The sequence below is a fragment of the Spea bombifrons genome, chromosome 9 (genome assembly GCF_027358695.1).
Source record: "Spea bombifrons isolate aSpeBom1 chromosome 9, aSpeBom1.2.pri, whole genome shotgun sequence".
NCBI classification, from domain to species: domain Eukaryota; kingdom Metazoa; phylum Chordata; class Amphibia; order Anura; family Pelobatidae; genus Spea; species Spea bombifrons.
Window position 1 is genome coordinate 31,265,381 of NC_071095.1, and position 23,532 is coordinate 31,288,912.

The window sequence follows — 23,532 nt, forward strand, 5'->3', positions numbered from 1 at the left end:
GAAACATAGGATAGTGATGAACACCTTGAAGTAACGAAGAGGATTTTGAAGCTGTTTTATAGGAAGCCAAGGCATCCATTTGAGTGGGGGGGGGTTGGTGTGTATTCTGAAGGAATTAAAAATGGATTGTTGACACTGGGTACTTCTTGATACTTTGTTTAATAAGAGACAAACTATTATATTATGGGCGCACCTTACGTCTTATTTTATTTTAGCAGATATCACCAACACTTGGAAGCAGACCAGATGATGACTACAAACGCCATATGTGAGATGACGACGATGATGATGATGATCTCCCTTTCAGCTATTTGGAGAAAGAACGCCAATCAAACCTAATACACGGTGAGTCTTGCTGATTTAACATTTTAATTTAGATAGGGAACATTTTGGTAGATATCCTGCTGTGCTTAATTTAGTGCATGTAATCACTTGCCACTCGTATATACACCATGAGAGTGGACAGTGTGCATAGCTACAAACCCCCTTCTAATGATTTCTGAGACCATGACCATTATTATAACTATTATTACATTCTAATCTTTAAGTGCACGGAAAATAGTAAATGTCTAATTTAAACAAAAGCTGTTGCTTTCACTTTATGCACCAGTCAAGTTTTGATTCGGGGACGGGGTAATGAACCAAAACCACATGGTGCATTCACTTAACATCTTAAAGTGACTACAAGCAAGAGAAAAAGGCTTTTCACAGCGTACATTCTTAACAAGTTTAAAATTATGAGTGAATCCATTTTTCCACAAATCCAAGTGTGTTATTTTTCTTAAAAGAACAAGCAACATGGCCAAGGGACAATTATTTTTCTGTAGATGGATTAAACTCCAGGTTCTTGCACTGGTGGTTACTTAGTAGATCCTTCAAAGCTCTAAATGAGTCAACGGGAACCGTTTCTAAGTATAAGATTTAAAGCACGGAAAGCACAGAGTCAGCTCAGGGCAGCTACAGTTATATTTTTTTTTAGCAAATCATTATTTAAGGATTAAGAATAATAAAATGCCTTTCTGACATTGTTTTAAATATTAAATACTACACAAAAAAGTTTAACTTTTCCAAGGCAATTTTTATGGTCATGATATTATGTAAAACATACTGCACGGGTGTAACAGCATTAAAATAATAACGACGAGGTGCAAGAGTTCAATTGCAAATATTAATTAGCCAATTAATAGGTAAACATGTGCTACATTATAGAACAATGAAATTAGTCATAATCCACAAGGTACACACATGTAGTTTGTACCAACTGCATCGTTCTGGAATATAAAAACCTTAAATAAAACTGAACATTCTTACTTGAGAATTTCACCTTGCTTGCACCAGCCAGCTCCACATTGTGTATTTATGCCGCCCGGCCAGCTCCCCCCCCCTTTTTAGTATCAAATCAGCCCTGGCACCCAGATTGCATCTCCCCCAAAAAAACAGCCTCCCTGGGGCATCTCTGCCCCCCCCCCAAGAGCCTGCCTGGGCCATCTCTGCCCCCTCCAAAAGAGCCTGCCTGTGGCATGCCCCCCCACACACTTACACATCCATGCTATCACACACATATTCATTCACAAATATTCATTCACAGATACTCATTCCCATTCACTCATTAATTCACTCAATCTCACCTACCCATACATTCTCCCCTACCCCCTTACCTGAACTGCACACTTCTGCAGGGGCCGCTGCTTCCTTCTGTGTTGCTCGCACTCAGGGCCGGCCCGACAATGGAGCCGAGTGCGGCACTTTTGAAGGGAAGGCACTTCGCCGCCCCAAGCCCTTTTTTTTTTAAAAAAAGCGAAAGAGAGAGAAAGGGGCGCCGAGTGGTTTTCACTTACCAAGCTGTCAGTACCCGCTCGGCGCCCCTCTCTCTCCTCTGCGGCGAGTCTCCCTGTTCGGTCTCGGTGCCGACCTGTAATGCTGAGTGCCGGAAGATTTCCGCCGCTCAGCATTACAAGCCGGCACCGAGACCGAACAGGGAGACTCGCCGCAGGACTGCTGAAAGGTAAGTACAAAGGGGGGTAGATAATGGGGGGGGCGGCAGGGACGGAGGGAGAGGAAGGGTAGATTGGGGGGGGGCGGCATTTTTAAATTCGCCCCAGGCGGCATTTTGCCTTGGGCCGGCCCTGCTCTCACTCCGTGCAAACGACTTCTATTTTACAGTCATGCAGCAGGATCATGTGACGTACGTGACGTGACTCCGCTGGGTTCCTGCATCCACTTGGCTGTACAAGAGACGTTGCTCGCAACACACAGGTAACTAGCGGGCTCCTGCAAAGGTGATCGCGGGGGTCGTTCGGGCCCCCTATAATGGCAGGCCTGGTCGCAGTTGCAACCCCTGCGACCTCTGTTATTGAGGGCTCAAGTGGCAGCTGCCCCTTTTGGACTGCCTTAAGAACGGCCCTGACTGGCCCTATTTTCAGGTAGAGGCCTGGAGCTGCAGCTCCATCAGGCCCTATGTTAATCCGGCCCTGCAGTGGTGGTATGCTTTACACAACTCCATCTGATGATTAGTAATCTTTGGCTTTTGTGCAGAGACTAGGTTATGGAAACCCATTTCATGAAGCATAGTTCTTGTACTGCTGTGGCTTCCAAGAGCAGTTTGAAACTTTGTAGTAAGTGATGCTACAGAAAACAGGTGATATTTACTCACTGAACACCCTTTCTAAATATTGAGTTCAGCTGTTTCAGCCACACTCATTGGTAATGGGTGTATACAGTCAAGCACATAGAATAGAAGTGCAATTGGTGCTGAACTTTAAACATGGCGCTGTCATAGGATGCCACCCTTGCCAGTCTGGGATATTTCTGCTCTGCTAAGTTTGCCCTGGTCTAGGAGTAACAACCGCACAGCCACAAAGCGGTAGACCACTCACACTCACAGAGAGGGGCTGCCGAGAGCTGAAGCAGGTTGCATGTAAAAAGCACCTGTCCTCTGTAGCATCGCTCTCTGCAGAGCTCCAAATGCCTGTGGAAGCAACAGCAACATAAACACTGTGCGTCAGGAGCTTCATGAAATGGGTTTTCATGGTCGAGCAGCTACACACAGGCTGCAATCACTATGTCCAATGCCAAGCGTAAGCTACAGTGGTGTAAAAGATGCCGTTGCTGTTCTTTGGAGTGATGAATCACGCTTCACTATCTGGAAGTCTGATGGATAAATCTGGGATTGGCAGATGCCAGGAGAATGCTACCTACCAGAATGCATAGTGCTTACTGTAATTTTGGTGCAGAAGGTATAATGGGCAGTGGCTACTTTTCAGGGTTTTGTCCAGTCACCTTAGTTCCGTTGAAGGGTAAGAGAAAAGAATTTGACAGCAGATAAGAACCTTTCGGCCCATCTTGTCTGCCCGTTTTTCCTCATCTAAGACATAGTAAATCCCCTATCAGTACTTGGTTACATCTAAGCCACTGACCCTCTCGTTTTAGACTATGACCCTTTTGTCCTAACAAAGCTCCTCCTTTCAAAAAGGTTGCCTCCTGTACATTATTAACATCCTTTTAGTATTTTAATGTATATTTTACATCTCCTCTCTCTCTTCTTTCCTCCAAGCTACACATATTAAAATCTGTCTTTTCTGATCATTTCTATCTTGCAAACCACTTACCCCAATGTGCCGATATCCTTCTGGAGATGAGGGCTCCAAGTCATAGTCATAGTGAATGGGTGTATCCCATCGTGTCCCATTAAAACCCGTTTTACATGTCACTCTATTTCTCTTTTCTAACAAAGGGTCTGTCACCTCTATCTTCCAACAACAGAACAGAAGTATTTATTTAAGCCAGGGTTAGGCAACCTTCGGCCCTCCAGATGTTGTGAACTACATTTCCTTTGATGCTTTGCCAGCATTATGACTGTAAGAGCATTATGGGAGATGTAGTCCACAACACCAGGAGTGCCGGAGGTTGCCTACCCCTGATTTAAGCAGTCGGCTAGATCTTTATCCTCATTTATATAATTCCCTTCATTTGTCTTTAGTTTAATTATTTCTGGTCTATGTTTTCTTCTTCTACATCTAAAAAGGTTTTATCATCCTTTTTTGTTAACCAGGCAATTTTCTCCTCAGTGTGTGCTTTTGGCGCATCTAATAATGCTCTTTGCTTCCCTACGCTTAGCTGCAGATCTGCTCCCATCTTCCTCATTTTGAGTCGGTTTACAGTTCCTAAACGGCGTACCACAGTGTTTTCCTTTTTCCATTAGTCTTACTATCATGTTTAATGCCATATTTTTGCTACCTTTATCAGAGAGTCTCTTAAATAGTTTCTCCTGGACACCATCCAAAGATGCGTGCACATAGCTCCCTTTTAGAAAAATCAAAAACGTTTGTTTTTGTGTGGTTTAATGCCACTGCCCTTATAATATAAAACCACACTGTATAATGATCACTGGAGCCCGAACACTCGCCTACAACGACATCTAAACATTTCTGTGTGTAAGGGGCGTATTAGAGTATTTTGCCACCTCTGCCCCAAACACAGCCTGCCTGGGCCACCTATGTCCCTTAAGCACATATGTCTGTGCCAAACCTGCCCCTGAAACAGCCTTCATGTGCCACCTCTGTCCCTACACAGTCTGCCTATTCATTCTCCTGCAGATTTCACTGGCCTGACAGCCGGGCACTAGGGCTGTGCAGAGGTCTATGCACCCCAGTGGGCACACTGTGTTAAGAAACTCTTTTACTGCCCCGGGGAAGCTGGAACCTTGGCGGAAGCCTAGCACTGCTCTAGGCTTACCCCAGGATACCACCTACCACCTCTGCAGTTGCTGTCATTACTGCTAAGTTATGACATCATATCTTGGTGCTCTGTATTTTAAAGGCACACATTAAAGATTTGGAACTTGAATGGGATGTCACTGACATTGGTGAAACTGTAACATGTGTGTCCAAAGGAGGGTCACGGTGGATACACAGATGCACTGAGCAGGACAATTGTTTTGTTAATTGTGTCTTTACCAAAAAAATCCTACATCCTTAAAACACAAGAAAGACATAAAGATTGTTTATAGGTACGCTGAAATTTTATTTTATCTGACATAGATTTTGAACTTGTCTAATAGTGAATAAGTCTTCCAACCAAGCACACAAAGGCAAATAGCTTATTTTTAATCTATTTACATCTAACAATTAATGGATTAATTAAGCATTACTGGCCCAAGGAAATATAAAAAGACAATGAAGCAAAGTAAGAAACAGAGGATTAAACAATGTAAATACACAACATGAGACAACTTTGACCCAACATGCAATGAATTGTTTTGACCCAAGCATTCACTAAATTGTTTATCAGATCTTAAATACTTTAACGGCTCAAACTATGTAACTATGTTTCTTTGACATTTTAACAACCAGGTGATTATTAAAACAGAGCAAGGTCATTTATTTAAACAACAAATTGTGATGACAACCCTTAGCAAATTGCTATAGCATAGCAAATCGCAGCAACATAATGCACCGCTGGTTTGGGTAATATTCTATTACAATTTAGCTTACAGTTGTGCCCTACTTTTTAACATGGAATACCACACAATCTTCACTGACGTAATAATGATGGAACTTACTTATCTAACTCGGAAGTCTCCAACAGAACTGTATAGACACTGGTATTTATTAAAGATACATACATACATATCGACCGTCATCCACTGACTACCATTTTCCTTGACAATTTGCTTTAAAATTGTGGACAAATTATACAGGTGCTGGTGTCAAATAGTTGAATGTATATTTCACTGTAGTTAATGTTCAGATTTCAGTGATAAAAAAAAGTACATCGCCATGTGAGTCATTTTGATGAAACCAACCCCTAATCCTTAAGAAATCTGTACAAACTGTGTTAAATAGTGCCGTGTTTTACCATTTTATTCACTAATCTCTAAAACCCAGCCTCATCAGAAAACTGGAGTTGGACATCATGCAAATGCAGAATATCAATCCTCTGCAGAATCATTCGTTTTGTTGTTTTCAACTGTTGTTGCAGGAGAATCCACTGGAATAAGGCACTGCACCTCCTCTGCGTTTATGGCAACCTTTTCTGGCTGCAGCCAACGCTTCAAATGTTCCAAGGTGCTGAAAATGTGAGAATTGGAAAAAGGAAAATCAATAGCTGTAGACAGCTAAAAATAAAAGCCAAATTAACCAACCTTAAAGAGCAGGGAGGCCCGCTCAAATAACACATAAAACCCAAATTGTCATGTCAGGGTCATAGACTGAGGTTACAAAGGGCGTCCTGCTGTCTCAAGAGGCATTGTAATTGTGGTTTCAATCAATGAATATCAATCTAGGTTTGCAGAAATCACAAAAGGAATCCGAAATGACCATTTTCATAGAGGGAATAATCGACTAGCCAGAGGCTCTGTTGTGTTTATGGTTTACAAATGATCTCTCTATCCACAAACTGTAAAGTGACATTACTGTTAAGTTCTAGGGATGCACCAAAACGAAAATTCTGGTCCGAAACCGAAAATTCAGGATTCAGTTGGTCGAAACTGAACCGAAAACGCAACCCCCTTCTTAAAAAAAAAAAAAAAAAAAAAACACTTTTATTAAAAGTAAGTAACAAAATAATGCAATAACAATATTAATATATAAATATGATTGTTAACAGTAATCACACTGCTATCTTGCCCAGGCAACCAGTACATGCTAGAACCTGTGCATGATAGGAGTGTGATTTCAATAACAATATTACTTATACGATTGTTAGCAGCAATCACACTCCTATCATGCAAAACAAATATCCTTACCGCTTTAATGTTTTTATACACATAACATGATCCTGCTAGCCAGTAGCAGAATTAGTCATTAGAGCGCTAGGGTCCACTAGGCTTAGTGTGCCTAATGGATAATCCATACAGGTCCTTCTGGACTAGAAACTTAATCTCACTATAAATACAGCAATATATATGTATATATAAATACAAAAAGTTCTTATACTTATTATTATTAGTTAGCATTAGTTATCATTTGCCTTTAAATCTTTTTTTATCTCATAAAATAACTGTTTATTGAACTTTATATCACGTGGCTAAATAAACATAAGCTACTTTAAAAGGTGAAGGTTTTCAAGTGTCAGGAGACCACTTTCTAAATTTAACAAATAGCCTATAATTCCAATAATAGTGATAATTGTTTACTTTGGGTCATATTATTTTACTCAAAATCTTCCGCATTGATTGTACTACTGAAGCACATACACTTAACTGGGCAGTATAATGGGCAGACTAGATTCGCCAAATGGTTCTTAATGGTTCTGTTTTTTAATTATATTTTTCTATTTAGTAATTGTTTCTAATTACCCACAGTGTATGGGTAAAATTGGTCTCTATCTAGTATGTGGAATTATTATTATTACTCTAACTAATCGTTTTCATACAGTGTTACGATTTCACATTACGTTTATAATAGTCGATGTCTATGCTCAATTTAGTTTTGCAACCAATTCATTAATTTACAGTGGAAATACCACTATTGTGACTTTTTCAGTTTAATAGTTGTTACCCCAATATTTTTCCCTCTCTAATATCACATAACTGTAGTATTAGGAGCATCACCTATCACTTTCAAAGTCAAATTATGCCAGATACAGACTATCGCAGGGAAGGCTTCTTTCTATGGTATAGTCATGTTATAAAGAAGTGGACATGGACTGTTATACGCTGCACTTCAGAAGGATTTGTGTTGTTTTTGAATGTCAAAAAGGTGACTTAAGACTTAAACGGTAGATCATGTTGTCTTTCAGAACAGCACGTTTAACATTAGTTGCCAAACTCATTCAGTCTTCTTAGAGGACTTTTGTGGCCACATTTAACTACCTTGTTGCTGTTTTCTACACAAGAATCCTCCTCTGTTCAGGACAGGCCATCCAATCCTTTAGTCTACAAGACTTGGTATCGCGACCGAATGGGTGGGAGTTAAGGTTCCTCATCTTTACAAGAAAAATACTCTGTAGGTCACAGGGATGCTGGGGGTTCTTTTTAAAAAATAATAATAATAATAATAATAATAAAAACCCCAGTCATATTAAAACAAGATTTTGTCACAGTTCTACCTTTAACTTCATGTAATATGAATTGTCTGTCAACCTTGTATACATCACGGCAGACCATAATGTTGCTTTTTTCTAAATAAATAAATGAAATAGGACCCATGAGTGATAAGGCATCCCAGTGAGAGAAATCTATTCAATTTCTGTGCTATTCGGCGAAGATGTATTTTCAAGCGGAGAGACCTTTTACACATTTTGATGAATATTCTCAACAGAATGATAACGAAACTGGAGAGGCTTCTCTCATAAGAACAGTTGAATCACTTCCATGTCTCTCTGTATCCACAAGCTGAGGGTGTATTATGTAATGTGAATTAAAATTCCCTCTATGTGTACTCGAGTTTTGATGCAAATGTTGAGATATCACGAAACTTAATAAACTAAGTTTCATTGTATATTACTTTTTCTATTGTCTATTTTTGTATACCCAAATTCCTCCTTCTTATTTCCAAACTGTGCGCTTCTTCTTATTTCACTTTATTTACATTTAGTTATTTCTCCACAATCAGTTGCCCATTATCTGAACTGCGTTTAGAGGAAGTCTGGCCAAGGTATAGCAGAGTGGCTTCTCAGCCCATCGACCCCAAGTAACCAATTTGCATACTAACACAAACACCTACACACTAAAACATACTTATCCTATCACACCCCACTCCCTTACACCTCACTCTCTCACACATCACTCATAGCACATTGCACTTTTACCATGGGGTCCTGTTACATGACCCCACTGTACTCGAACCTACGAGACTCCAAGTTAGACTAGTCCTGTTTAAAGAATTGAAACCATTTAAATTAGTTTTTCAAGGACAGATAGAGCTTTCTTTTGAAGACATATTTTTTTCCTGTATAGTCCAACATTTAGTATGAATAATAAAATTAAATATTTTTTTTCTTCTAATAATGTACTTTGAAAATGGTCCACAAACCAGTTCAGTTAAACAAAATACCACAAAATGTGTTTGTGGAAGTGTCCTGAATTTGAAAAAAAAAAACTGACATGCATAGTTTTTTTGTGCATTTTGGAAGTTACGGGGCACAAAATGGAACAAAACTTTCAAAAACTTCTTAAATTCTTCAATTTTTTTTTTGTATGATATGCGTCTCATTTGGGACCTTTGTAGAGTGTCACAAGGCATATTTGGACACTTCTCTTGCAACCAGTTGGTTACTAACCCCTTGCAAAGGGAGCCACACTGTTAATTTTGGTTGCTTTTTCACCAAACATTCCATGTTTTTGTCAATTTTGTTGTCCTCCCAATGTGTGAGGACCGCAAAGGAGCAGGAGAACAGACCTGTCGCCAGCCACAGGACCACAAGGGATGAGCCTCCTCCTGTGCATACAAAGAAAGTTAAAGCTGGGAAAGGGTCCTTAATATAGATGTGTGTGAGAGGCATGGAGTGAGTGTGTACATGTGTCAGTATTTGTTTTAGTATATGTAAATATGACTACATTTGAGATTGCAGAAATAATCTGTGAAGATTTTATGGTACTTTTTCTCTAGAGGGGCAAAAGCAATAAAAAGTAGACCAGTCTGGAAGTATATGAAATCAAAGAGGTTATGTAGAATATGATATAAGGCAACTGCACAACAATATTGTTTGAACATATATGCACACACTAATCTCCTACAAAGTGCAGCTTCAATATTAGTCAAATTTTGCTACAGACTACGTACTAAAAACATTGTAAATGTGTATCAATTGTTAGATCCCTAGATACCTCTGCCACCCTACCTTAAGCACTACATGTAATGTGGTCAGAGAAATAGCACTGTAAGAACAAAAAAGTTGAACTTCACCATAAGTTAGTTGCAACAGTCTTGCTTTGTATAATATCTATTGTGATAGTTTTATACATAGTACACCGAGCCAAAAAGTAAGATTATGGGGACATTGCATCATCATCTGTGTTTATTATTGAAAAAATAAGTGATTTAATTAGATTCCTGGGGCTCAGGTGTGATGCTCCAGGTAACTGCAGTGATGCTGACCTCAAGATTATGGTAAATATTGGATATTGAGTGGAACCTTAAGTTTGTATAACTTTTTGCTAAACATGTTGACAATGTATATCATGTTTCAGCATGTGTATAATATGTTGCCATTCTTTAAAAGGAAAAAAAATAATACATTAATACAATAATACAAATAATACAATGAAGATTACAGTTTATTCGGATACCTGTTATCACCATCAATGCCTTCAATGTATGCCTCAGATTCAAAGGACTCCTGTAGGAACCGATCCCAGCATTCCTTTTTAGCCTGGCCTAGAGATTGCAGCATGTCCTTAGATGTAACTTCACGGGACTGTCCTTTAATCTTCTGTAGCCGCCGTTCTAAGTAAATATAATACCAAATACATATATAATGCAACACTTGTAGTATTTTATTCTATTAGAATATGTAAACTCAGGGCCGGCCTTAGGGGTGTGCGACCTGTGCGACCGCACAGGGCGCCATGGTAGCAGGGGCGCCTGCCCGGGACTTAACTTAAAACATCGTTTTTTTTTTTTGTTTTTTTTTAAACTTTATTTAACATCATTCATGTTAAAAAAAGTTTAAAAAAAAAAAAACGATGCTTTAATCTAAGTCCCGGGCAGGGGCGCCGAGCGGTTGCTCGTGAAGTTCTCAGCAACTGGTCGACGCCCCTTACTCTCCGTGACTCCGTCGCAGTGCCGGCATCTCATGTTGAGCGCCGGACTATTCCAGCGTTCAACATGAAATGCCGGCACCATGGCAGAGCGAGAAGACTGATGCCTCCCGCTCTCACCGCAGGACTCCTGCAACAAGGTAAGTGTGGGGGGTAGTTTGAAGGGGCAGAGGGGGGGAGCGCCAGAGGAGTAGTCCGCACAGGGCGCCACAACGCCTAAGGCCGGCTCTGTGTAAACTAATTAAAATAATTTAAAATAAAAAAAAATAAAAAAAAGTGCAAACCGTAGACAGCTATTTTATAACAATACAAAGCTTCAGGTAGCTCTTACTTAAGATGGAAAGAGTACAAAATAAGTATGATGTAATAAACAAACAATCGGTTATGAAGAGTGTCTACTTAAACTTGGTTTATATACCATGATGCCAAAAGGCTGATCTCACTACTATCTACAAAAGAAATGCCCTGATGTACACATTTCAAATGATGGTCGGTCCTAGGAGTAATAGGCTTTTTGTGTTATGAATGCTTTGAGTTATCTGCCCTTTTTCTCTCTCTATCGGATCAGCACAATTACTGCTTGAAAGTTGGTGGACTGATACTTGGTTATTAAATCACACAAATCAGAAACTACTGTGATCACTCATTACAAACCTAAGGAAGCTAAATAAAGTTCAGAATCTTGCAGGGGTGCCCATGGTTTTGGAATGAAGTGGTGAACACTGCATTCAGTTTCATGTAGGCTGGCGTCCTGGATTTTCCTTTCCTCGGGATAAGGGCAAACAAAGGAGTCTGAAAAAGCTTGAGTTAGGTTCTCCTGATGAGTCTCTGTTGGAAATTGACAAATGCCAGCCCACAAATCGTTGCTAGAAGCGGGGGTTTCAGAGTCTGTGGTTTCGATCATTTTCATCTTAAACCCTTGTAAGAAAAAGCCAAAACACACACAATATCAATATAAATACAACACAATGTATGTATGCCAGTTAATTCTCCAACTAAGAGAAACCAAATGTTCTTCCGTATATATAATAAACAAAAGAGATGACACAAAATAAAGAGTGCAAAATAAACAAAGTAAGAATGCAATAACTAATTGTGTTTGGAAGCTACAAGAAAGCAGAGTTAGAAAGCATTGTTATTTTATTTCACAAATAAGTTTTAATGGACTTAATTGTATATAGGACCTAGATTATTATTTGTTTTTTTATAAAGCGCAATCAAATTCCATAGCGCTATACAATGGGTAGATGGGACATAACAAGTAGCATGTAATATAACAAACAGAGACAACAGGTGAGGAAGGCCCAGCTCAAATGAGCTTACAACATAGATACATATATATATATATATATATATATATATATATATAAAATCCAAAGTACACAATTGCACACCAACCTTAATTACTCTGCCCAGTGCCTGGTAACTGAAGCAGTAATGCATATGGATTCCAAAAATAGTTGCCGGCACTCCTGGGACTTGGTTTCGATAAATCTCTCAAAGCTCTGTATTACAAGTCAACGTTTCAGTCTTTTATTTTCAGACTTTCATCAGGACATATGAAGTCTGGAAATAAAAAGACTGAAACGCTGACTTGTAATACAGACTTGGAATCTGTATTTGAATCTTCAATAACAACCATTATGTTATCTATCAGGCAAGATCTCTACTATCCATCATGCATGCAACAGAAGAATGATGGGTTTTATGTCATAAACTGTAGAATCTGGAACTTCCATAATGGGTTAGACCACATAGAATTACATTGTAATGTCACACTTACCAATATGAAATCACAATAAGTCCACAACAGCAAGACATCCACACAAACAATGCCTTATTACTTGTTTGTAATGTATTTAGTAGGGGTCCTGATAACGGTACTTGCCATTACATGAATCTGGTTGTCTGGTTTGCCAGCATTCAGGACTATCGGCAGCTATTTTATTTATTTAAAGAGGCCATTGTGTCCTCTAATATTAGCAGATTGTGATATTTGGGCTATTAAATTACTATTATATTCATTTTCGTGTTATCTTTGCCCAGTCTGCTCTACAAACAATAAAATGTATTTGGGACCCACTGACTGAGTAAGGTCTGTGGGGAATGGACTCCAGTAAGATGTTGGATGTTGATATGGAATGGACTCCAGTAAGATGTTGGATGTTGATATGGAATGGACTCCAGTACGATGTTGGATGTTGATATGGAATGGTCTCCAGTAAGATGTTGGATGTTGATATGGAATGGACTGCAGTAAGATGTTGGATGTTGATATGGAATGGACTCCAGTAAGATGTTGGATGTTGATATGGAATGGACTCCAGTAAGATGTTGGATGTTGATATGGAATGCTCTCCAGTAAGAGGTTGGATGTTGATATGGAATGGACTCCAGTAAGATGTTGGATGTTGATATGGAATGGACTCCAGTAAGATGTTGGATGTTGATATGGAATGGACTCAAGTAAGATGTTGGATGTTGATATGTGAGCAAGTAAGTTCTTACCAAGTCCATTAGAGTGGATCACAAAGGGACACTCCAGCTACTATAACCACTTTAATGCTGTATGATCCCTTTAACTTTTCATGGCATGCTTTTTGTAAATGCATGAGTGGATCCTACAAAATCCCCCTCATGCATTTGCTCCTTCCCCACCTCCCGGCTGTTCTCTGTGCATGAGATGTGTTCAGCTGAACACGCGTGATAGGCATCTGTTCAAACCCCTGTGCGCATGCATGCAAAGTGTTCCCATTCATTTCGATAGTAGTGCTTTCCTTACACTCATTGACCGCTTCAAGCAGTTTCTACATCAGGTTAATGGGTTTTCTATTTTTCGTTTCTGAAGAATGCATATTCCGATGGAGCTGCCCCGCTGATTGGATCACTTTTTATACATAATGCATCTCCATTTATACACTCTGTGTTACAAATTAATATCATATAATATTATATACATATTATTATATTTGTTTTAAAGCCTAGAGGTTCAGGTGCTCCATTGTTGAGAAGAAAAAGGTGAAAAAGGGGCCAAATAAGCCTGATGGCCACAGTGGACACCAGAAACTAAGGTTCTTTTCTTGGGGGGCTGTATTCCCCAGAAGGGATATGCAACCCCTTTCTTCCCTCCCCAGCTAAAGGGCTCGGCCGTAGGCCTGGCTCTCCTTGGTCCTTCCATGCAACAGTAAAGACCACTGAAACCCTCGATAGCAGGACGGGGCCACCTATCTCACCTGAAAAACCATGACCTCTAGGAGACCAGGTTCCATCGTGGCATTTTTGGTGCAATTTTTTTCATATCACCAAGGCAACCGATGGATTGTGTTACTTTATTGGACCATTCCATTTGTCGCTATGGTAACTGACTTTTTCACCAGAATCCCTATAGAAAAATAACCTCTGCTAAAATTCCACATACATCTCGAAGGAGCAACAAGAAGCCTTTAGGACATGAAAAAAAGATTGGTGACATCACGAATGACTGACTGGCTGGAAAGCTAAACGGTAGCATATCATAAACCAATACCATACTAATCATAACAAAAAACTCCCCAATACTAACGGAACGAGCAGATGGAGACTGCAGGGAGCCACTTATTTACAAGTAGTTCACCTTGTGATTGCCCTAATACACAGCAGTAATCAAGCAGTGCCCACTCGTAGGTGTTTTCACGTTGAATTTAAACGGGCCCTGCCTCTAGAATCACACATCACCCTTGTCTCGATACTAAACATAGAACACCGCATAGATTAAAATGACTGCAGTTGTTACTTACCTTTGAAAGAATTCTGATAAAATCACTTCCGCCCTTCGATTGGCGTTTTCCGAACTCATAGCCAATCGTTGTCGAGTCTACTTTCGGTTTCGTAAGTTGGTTGGCTGGATGAAGTGTCCATCAGCGAACCAGTTAGCCCTCCACTCTAACAAAGCTCCAAAGGAGGCGGGTCTTACTGTCTCCGTGGAGAAGGGGGGACGTCTACGTACTATTTCTCTTAGCAATAGACGGCAAATGCTACGTTAATTTACGGCAACCGTGAAAACAAATGTGGTTGGGCAGGTGAGTTATTAGGCGGCAGTGTAAGAGCTGCGGTCTGAAGTACGGAATTATATGTAGAAAGTGGCATCTAATAGTATTGTACTAATGAGCAAGTCTTTCAACGACTTCTAATAGGACGTGTTCGCCTAGAGCCCTGTCATTAGTCTCAACGTAATGTCAAATAATCCAGTGCTTCAGAGGGAATTAGGGAATAGAAGATTACAAAACGTATGTTCTTATACAATTTACATGTTATGTACACAAACTTGCATATTTTTGCATTATGAACCAGTTACCACAACAGGTTTCCTCCTGTGAACCACCAAAAGGCCCATAGTTACATAAATAGAATTCTCCCAGGGGCAGTTTAATATCTTATGCATTATATATTATTGTCCGTGTCTGTGTACCTGTACCTTCACACGCCACTTTTGGCTTCTTAAATCATCCAGTCAGTGACAGGAGAATGCTGCACGTGCGCTCACGGGGTCTCATTAATCCCCATGCAGCTCTCACACGGATAGGTGGGAGAAGCTGCAGCTCTCCTCTTTACCTCACTAATTGGCTTAGAGTAGCAAATAAGTGGCAGTAAAAAGCTACCAGTTCTATGAATGAATGTTCACGATGGGGAGTGATAGCTCAGGTTGGGGCAGCGGAGGAAAAAGCATATGGAAGGGTTCTGCAGAATCTCCCCGTGCATTTGCAAGGGGGGCACCACAATTTAAAGGGATATATCGGCTATCATATACATTAAAGTGCGTATGATGGCTGGGAGTGTCCCTTTAAAGCTTTTGGTAAACTGAAGACTGGTCAGAAACTCTGATATTTAAGGTTTTAGGCAGGGACTGGCCCCTGGAGCAAGTAACCTAATATGGCTACTTGCTGTCATGGTAACATACAGGGCTGGCACCTTCTCGTCTGGTGACTAGGTAAAGTGCCCCCCCCTCCAGGTAATTAACATACTCACTGGCACACATTCATACACGCGTATCTTAACACACACTTACTTACACATTCACTTACACATACATAGTAACGCCCTACTAACTCCCTTACCCACGCTCTAACTCCTGACTCTCCCCTCACCCCATTACCTTCCTGGGGATTTCTTCTCTGCAGCGGATCTACAGCGGATCAAATTACATCTTGTTAAGCGACCTCACTGAGTTCACGCTTCTACGAGTGGATTGGAAAGGTCCAATTTTAAGAATTTTGGAGTGCCCCCCCCCGGGCCTGCACGCCCCTGGCAACCTAGGTAGAATAATAATAAAGAAAAAAAAAGTAGCAGCATGCCAACGCAGGAGAGATAAGATATTGACAGCCATAATCATGGGGATCCTGAGTAAGGGACATTTAAGATATCTTTGCTCATGGTATATGCAGAAGGTGAGCTGTGAACACGTTAACATTGGTTTATTTAGTACCGTGAAACTGTAAAATGCAGAATTTGGGAAAAGTGACAGACGTGCTTTAATTAGAAGCAGAGACCCTGTGCTCTAAAGGCCTTTGTTAGTATTCTTTTTATGGACATGTCACCTAAATATCAAGTGACTGCCTGCAATGGAGACCTTCTGGTCTGAAGATAAAGGGAATTTATTGAAACAATATGAAATAAAATCCTCTTCAATGCTCAAATAATGTATTTCCCCCACTTGACTTTCTCTTTGATGCCTTTTGCTGTAGTATTTCATTCTTTGTACATATATATATATATATATATATATATATATATATATATATATATATATATATATATATATGGCCCCCATACCCTTGGAACCTCAACCCTCTAGCATATGAAAATTACCATCTACTAAGCCCCGGAAATATTAGGTCACAAGCTGCCATGCTAAAGCTTCAAATGCCGGGCCTCAATGCTGGAGGCTCCAGCTGCCAGTCCTTAAATCTTGTGACATTGACTGGGCCCTCTGACAAAGTATCACAAGACATCAGCCATGACACCCCACCGATTCGTCCAAACAGGGAGGGCTTCCAGTCACTGGCTACATTATCTTGCTCTGGTGCGACCTTGGGAGATGTAGAGATAATGAAGTAGTCCCTCGTACGGGCACATCGGTCTGTTTATAATTGCACTCTCCTCTAAAATCTTATACTCTGCTTAAAAAGGGGCAGATTTATTTTAAAGTCATTTTTCTAAAAAAAATAAACGTAAAAGGGAGAAAATGTAGTTTATTGTAGATAATAATAATAATTATTTTCTCGGTTCCCCTCTACTTGGTGTCTCTGGGGTCAATGCAAGGTGATATTCTCACTGCCAGTAGGCTCCTGCCGCTGATTAGCTATTTCACAGACCCAATTAATTGCAAGAAATGGTGGGCTTTGCAGAAGGAGGGCTCGGTCATGTAAGTCAATTTTTATGTTTTTGCTTTGAAGAATGCATATTACACACAGTACTTTAATATGCATTATTCGTTAGTGGGGGCCATGGACATTAAACTGTCTATTTAAAGAGATCTAACATAGTCCAAGTAGCTTGATGTAAGGTAAAACTCTCTGGGTAATGCAATTCCAACCTTGTACTGCACATAATATATAGCAGACTTATACAAACAAGGGGGTACATTTTTCTTTCTCCAGGATAAATTCATAAACCGGGTTGTGTATGAGCTGATGTACTTATTTGCAGAAAAGGTACTGCCATTTTGACATGGCAGTTAATTTTGTCTATTTTTGGCACACAAATCCAACAAACTTATACATGGAATGCACCTATTTTTATGGCTATTTTCACCCATAGATTTTGTTTTAGCTTGACTTGCATTCTGGATAGTTTTAGTTCAAATACTTTTATGTGTCGATGAAATATGGCCATATGGGATATGGGTTCATGATCGTTTAGTTGGCCGAATATTTTTTTCAATGAATCAGATAAGAAAATATGCAATTATTTCTTTATTTAACGAAACTGGGGAAGTTAATGATGTGACCTGGAGACCTGATCAGACCAACGGGTTGGGAGGGAGTTTATTTAATTTGCAGAGGGGGGGGGTTAATGAGGAGACAAGGTGGGATGAGATAGAGAGACAGAGAACTGGATCACACCGAATCATTGACTGCTATTTTCATTATTGATTATTTTCGATTTAGTCGATTAGTTGTTTCAGCCCTAGTTTTCAGTGGAGTCGCACATTATTACTAAAGAAAATCTCCAAGCCAGATGCTGTACCCAGACTGAAAATCTGTGCAGATCAACAATGTGACAGAGACGCGCTTTGTGGATTGCTTGTGGGGAGATTTCCCATGTGTCACCTCTGAATATTCTAGTGTAAGACATATGACATTATACCTTGAGTAGTTCTACAGCAGATGTCTGTGGCAGAGAGATTAGTCGGTGCATTTTGTTCCCCTGGGGATCGTAAGCTAAACCACGGTATAATTTATATAATATTTTTCAGATCTTAATGTCTTTATGATTGAACAAGATTAAAATGCTAGTTAAGTGTTTGTTTCAGTACTCATTTTTAGTTGTAGCTGTAATTTTTCTTTTTCTTTCCCATTTATTGAACCCACACAAGTTATATATTGTTTTTTTTGCAGGACAAGAAGGGCTTCTTTAGATGTCATAATTTTGATTGTATCATATAATTTACCATACAAAAGTATAAAATATGGTGAAAATTGTGGAAACAACTCATCTAATGAAGAAACCTGTGACATAGATTCTACTATCTGTCCTGAGTTTAGAAATACAAAAAAGTTTTTTGCTTTTTCCTGCATGTTATGGGGCAAAAATTCCAAGTAGCGTTTTGGCCATTTCATAACCATTTTTTTCAGATCTGGTAATTCTTCCCCCATGTGCTATTTGGAACATTTTTTGAAGCCGTTGAATGCAGTTTACCCCATCAAACCATATATTTTTGAAGACTAGACACCTCGGGGTATTTCAGATGCTAGTATTTTAACTCTTTCCATGCACTAATTCTACCACCAATATGTGTTCAGCAACATCTGAGTACAGTGATACATGGCTTTGCCTTGATTTGTCGGGTTGTTGGGGACTAAAAGGCCACATTTGGGAAGTGTGCATTAATAATCAGTGACAATAGTGAAGCAAATCCTGACAAAATAGATGGTGTGTGTATAGTGTGAAAGAAATGGTTGCTCTAGCGTTTTTGTTTTTGTTTGTTTGTTTTTAACAATTGAAGTATATGCTCACAATTTTAAAAACTTTGAAAATAGTCACCTAATTCTCTTAATAACCATTTTGGTGTGAGAAGTGGATGGCCGATATTTTTCTCTTAAATCTCATAGTAGATTTGTTTTTTTCCACTCTTTGTAGGAGAGGTGTGTTTCAGCTCTTTGAGCTATAGATTATAGGCCCAGTCCCAACATGAGACAAGTATTTTAGCCTCAATACCTTTTAAGAATACCTGCAACAATAAAATGCAGGCTGGTGTTTTCGTTTAATACAAAGTTATCTGTGTAATTATTTCACGTTCTATTTGTCACCAAACAAATGTACATTCACTGACAATATTACATGAAGAAGGGTTTATAACATTAAATGTTGGAGTGTTGTCTAGGTTATGGAAAGTGTGGGGCTGTGTGTTGGAAAACGGTGGTTGGGGACTAGAAAAGTTGATTTTATGTGACACGGCAGAGCCTGTGGGCTCCTTAGGATGGAACCTTTTGGTTATCTAACTGGACAACAGTATGATAGAGCATACAACACATCTGTGTAAGTGGTCACTCAAAGGGATTTAATCCGGAAGGGCTATATTTTACATGTGTAGTGTATAAGAGCTCTAATCGTGGAAATGAGTGTGCATAGAATGAAAAAGAAATATCTGTCTATTTAAAAACACATTATCATTACATTACCAGCTTTCACATTAAGTGTTCAATGATATATGAAGTTGCCCATAACTGAGCATTCAGTGAAATGACTGCGTCGGCAAATGTAGGCTGTTACAACTATCAGTCTGATTAGCTACATTAGAGTCTATTATAGTATATTATTTCAAATGGGAATGCAACAATTTCTAAAAGTTGAGGAAAGCACCAGCCAAAAGATTAGCTAAATATTGGTTATATGGATTTCAATGAAATAGCTTTTTTGTGGCTTATTGGAAAGGAACGCCTAAATATTACTCAAAGTGATTAGTATTATGGAGTACTAACGATTTATTTACTTAACACCTTTTCTTCCTGTTATGTATCATGTTTTAATAGGCTTAAGCATAGTAGGCAATATTGTTACAAAGTGCTTAAAGTTGGTAACATGATGTCTTTTTCTTGCTGACAGAGTAGCCTGTGGATTTTCCCTCTTGTTCTATGTCATGATCTGTCTTGGACAACTAGCCTCTATTACATTACCGTTTGGATTCCTGCTCACCAAAGCCATGGCTTGGACTTCAAGTGGCAAAACCCATGCAGATCTTATAAATAATCTTCACAGTGAGTGAATCCCTTTGTTTATACATGTCACCTTAAAATGTTTCTAGAAACGAGTGAAATCTTAGGTTATTTTTTTTAATGTAATGGAAATCGGAATGAGGTTTTGGGGAAGACAAATTGGAAAAGTTTTTCCAAGTTTTTTTGTTAACTTAAGGAGGGCACATAAGACTATTTCTTGATTGATTCAATTAAGACGCTAAGCAGTGATCCTTCTTATTGATAAAATGATGCAGTGATAGTATGATATGTAATATTTAAAGTTGGGGGATACTTAATAATAAAAAAGGCCAACTAGAACATATATTTTGGATTGTAATGTTATTTTACTCTGTAAAGGTTTTAATTCATTTAATAATTCTGTTCATCTATGCTGAAACCACAAACACTGACAAAAAGAGTGAGTCTTTTATAAAAAGGTGAAATGATTCCTTCTTGGCTCCAAGGGAAATTCATGGTTTCCCCAAATCATAATTACTGATGCTAAAGTTGCATTATAATCTACTACATTAGTATTCCACATCTTAACTATTCTGACTGTAAAAAGAAAATACTTTGTTGAACAAGAAATCTCTTTAAAATTATGTGGGTGAAAAGACCCCCAGATAGGACTACATTTTGTGCTTGCATATACTTGTATATGTAATCATATTCCCAAGTGAAGAGCAAGCCTAATTTGTAAACATTTGTGTTTATAGCTGAACTTGTCCATTCCTTTAACCTCTTAAGGATGAGGCTGTTTTTTATATTTTTTGGACCCTTCATGACCGTATTAACATTTTTGTGGTACTTATGTTTGTCTGTAATTTTCTTCTCTCTCTCGTTTAGTGTACCCATGCAAATTATATACTGATTTTTTTTTCAGGACAAGAAGGGCTTTCTTTAGATACCATTATTTTGATCATATAATCTAATTTTCTATAATAAAATTATGGTGAAATTGGAAAAAAATCTTTTATTCATCTGCAAAAACATTTGCAAATTAGATGGCAATAAGTACAAGTAGTGTTTTGCTATTTTCAAATCTGGCCATACTGCACCCACGTCCTATTTGTGACATCTTTGGAGACACCCTAGGGTATTTCAAATGCTGGTATTTATACACTTTCCATGCACTAATTATACCACCAGCCTTTGTCAAAGTTTGTAGTGTGAATGTACAGCTCCTGCTATATAGAGGCATTTCAGCGACACTGATTGAGCTTAGGGCCCTTTGCACTTGTTTGTCACTATTCGGATTTGAACCTTGGCTTGGATTATCCATTTATTGCTATTGTTCTCTACTGTGTATGATCTTGCTTGCCTGACTCTTCGGCCAGTCTCCTCAAAATCTGCTAAATCAAAAGAGAAACAAATTAATATATGTATCAGAGCCATAGAGAATTCACCATATAACTATTTATAGCTGATGTTGTATTTTTATTTTCTTCCAGAGAACGGAGTGATCCGATCACAGCGTGTTTACGACATTCTGATGGCCACAGACAGAGGTCATTACATCCAGAACTTTCCCTACATGGATTCACCTCAGAGTATAGGTAGGAAATGTTGTAGCAGCTCTTGAAAGAGTTATGGTGTTCTGTGTTTCGTATGCATCTGAAGAAGAGATCTGAGGTCTCAAAATTACATGTTGAATTATGTAAATGACATCTTTTCCTACATTGGCCAAAGAAAATGTATCATCTTTAACTAAAAATTCTGCTTGTATTCACCAATCGGACAACTCATGTAATGCCCATATTCTAACCATGCTAGCCCTGTCCTTGTGCGTGGCTAGCCCCGTTTTTTGCAAAGCCACTCATAAGAGAAAGAGCTCTGATCAATTCTGGTCACGCCATGGAGCGTGTGACTTCCAAATCAGAGTTGCTTTCTTGCTTTAGTAAAATAAGCTTTTTTTTTTTTTTGTTTGTATGTTGAAAAAAGATGACTGAGATTCAAAAATGTATCTTTCATTTTAGGGGAAAAAAACATCTTAATTGCTCAAAAATGAAGCTTATATGGTTAACATGTTCAATTTCAGAGGTCATGAGAGGGGCTAGGCTGTATTGCTGATTTTCAGGTTGCCTGCAAGGTCTAAACTTGCTCACATTATTATTGAAATCCCTAATTGCAGAGCTATAATAGGTAAGTCTTCCATTTTCTACCAGTGGCTTAAGAATGTTCTCTTATTTAAAGGTTTCTAAATATGTATCCAGGACTGCAAATCTTTGGATACTTTTTATCACACTGCTTGCTGTAAATCAATGCAGATTGTTTCAGCACACGTTAAAAAGAGAAAATCTTGTAGGATGGTAGTCCTCTAGGACTGAACTAGATATTAATTATGGGGTTTATTCACTAGGAGAGTTGTCGTTTCAACTCCCTCACTTTATTGTTCATTATAAAGGCCCAACATTCTCCAGAGTAAAGGCCCTCTATGGTTATTATTTAATGGGTTAGGGGTCTCACTGGTTTATACTATACAGGGCCAGCCAATCTCTTATTGCAGCTCGTACCAGGAGACCTCTCATTCATAATGAATGTTAAAGCCAAGTAACTGAAACACAATTCTCCTTACAGCGCTGCCTTCAGTGAATAGACCCCTGTGATGTTGAATGAAGATGCAATGCACTTATTTTCTTACAGAAAGGTTAAATTGAAGCACAATATAAGTTTTAATTTTATGTACACTTTAAAGTGCTGTTCAGAAGGTCTGCAAGAACATTTTTTAAAACATTTCACCTGACACAGGTGAATGAATCATATCCAATCAATAACTATGTGTTTTCTGACATTGTCTCATGTAGCTGCGTCACTGTTCACTTTTTGTGGACAGTGGGGATCATGGGCTACTTGGGGATCTTATCTGGTCTCTCCTGATGAATCCAGGGAACTGTAAAACCAATGGGGATCTGTTCTGTTGCCCGATTTGGATGCTTTTTGTGGGGGTGACAATATGTAGTCAGATTACATTTTCCACTTCAATAAGATTATCCAGCTTTTAATTTGTTGTTTAAATCTAAAAAAAATAATGTAAAAAAGTTTAATTGCATTTTTATTTCTCCCATCTTTTTTTCTTTTAGTTTGTAACTGTAGCTCTTTTTATTTCAGGTTATAAGGCTACAATTAGCGCCCCCCACATGGTAAGCTCTCTCATGAATCGCTAATGCTTCTCATAGAAATGACATCTGAAGAAGAATGCATATTAGCCTTTAAATCTTTCATGACCTTCAAATGCCTTTGCAAAAAACTGTGCCCAAAAATCTATACTGATGTGGTTATAGAACATCATGTATAAAACAACGAAATACGCTCCCGTGCGCAGCTCTACCCACCAGTTCCATGGGTCATGCAATCACTGTCATTGGCTTCGTGGAATGCAAGCTGTAACTCCTGATC

At 38.9% G+C, this 23,532-nt stretch overlaps 2 protein-coding genes across 4 annotated transcripts in view; one reads left to right on the forward strand and one right to left on the reverse strand.

Annotated features, from left to right (window-relative positions):
• Nucleotides 1–215: 215 nt before the first annotated feature.
• The window catches only part of LOC128504878 (protein-L-isoaspartate(D-aspartate) O-methyltransferase-like), a 29,246-nt gene continuing 5,929 nt past the window's right edge, over nucleotides 216–23,532 (forward strand). Inside the window, exons 1-4 of one of the 3 annotated variants that reach the window (XM_053475134.1) lie at nucleotides 216–345; nucleotides 20,006–20,157; nucleotides 21,588–21,692; nucleotides 23,245–23,276. In XM_053475134.1, coding sequence (XP_053331109.1) covers nucleotides 20,040–20,157; nucleotides 21,588–21,692; nucleotides 23,245–23,276 — 255 coding nt within the window. In that variant the 5' untranslated portion in view covers nucleotides 216–345; nucleotides 20,006–20,039. Of the gene's footprint in view, nucleotides 346–14,681; nucleotides 14,761–15,560; nucleotides 15,669–20,005; nucleotides 20,158–21,587; nucleotides 21,693–23,244; nucleotides 23,277–23,532 lie in introns of those variants that run through there. The other 2 variants (XM_053475133.1, XM_053475135.1) reach the window with 2 other exon arrangements.
• On the reverse strand, nucleotides 5,859–14,508 carry CCDC32 (coiled-coil domain containing 32). Its single transcript, XM_053475136.1, has 4 exons — nucleotides 14,478–14,508; nucleotides 11,357–11,620; nucleotides 10,232–10,388; nucleotides 5,859–6,068 (listed from the first exon to the last, which is right to left on the reverse strand). The coding sequence occupies exons 2-4, from the start codon at nucleotides 11,610–11,612 to the stop codon at nucleotides 5,930–5,932; spliced, it is 552 nt and encodes a 183-aa protein (XP_053331111.1). The 5' UTR covers nucleotides 11,613–11,620; nucleotides 14,478–14,508; the 3' UTR covers nucleotides 5,859–5,929.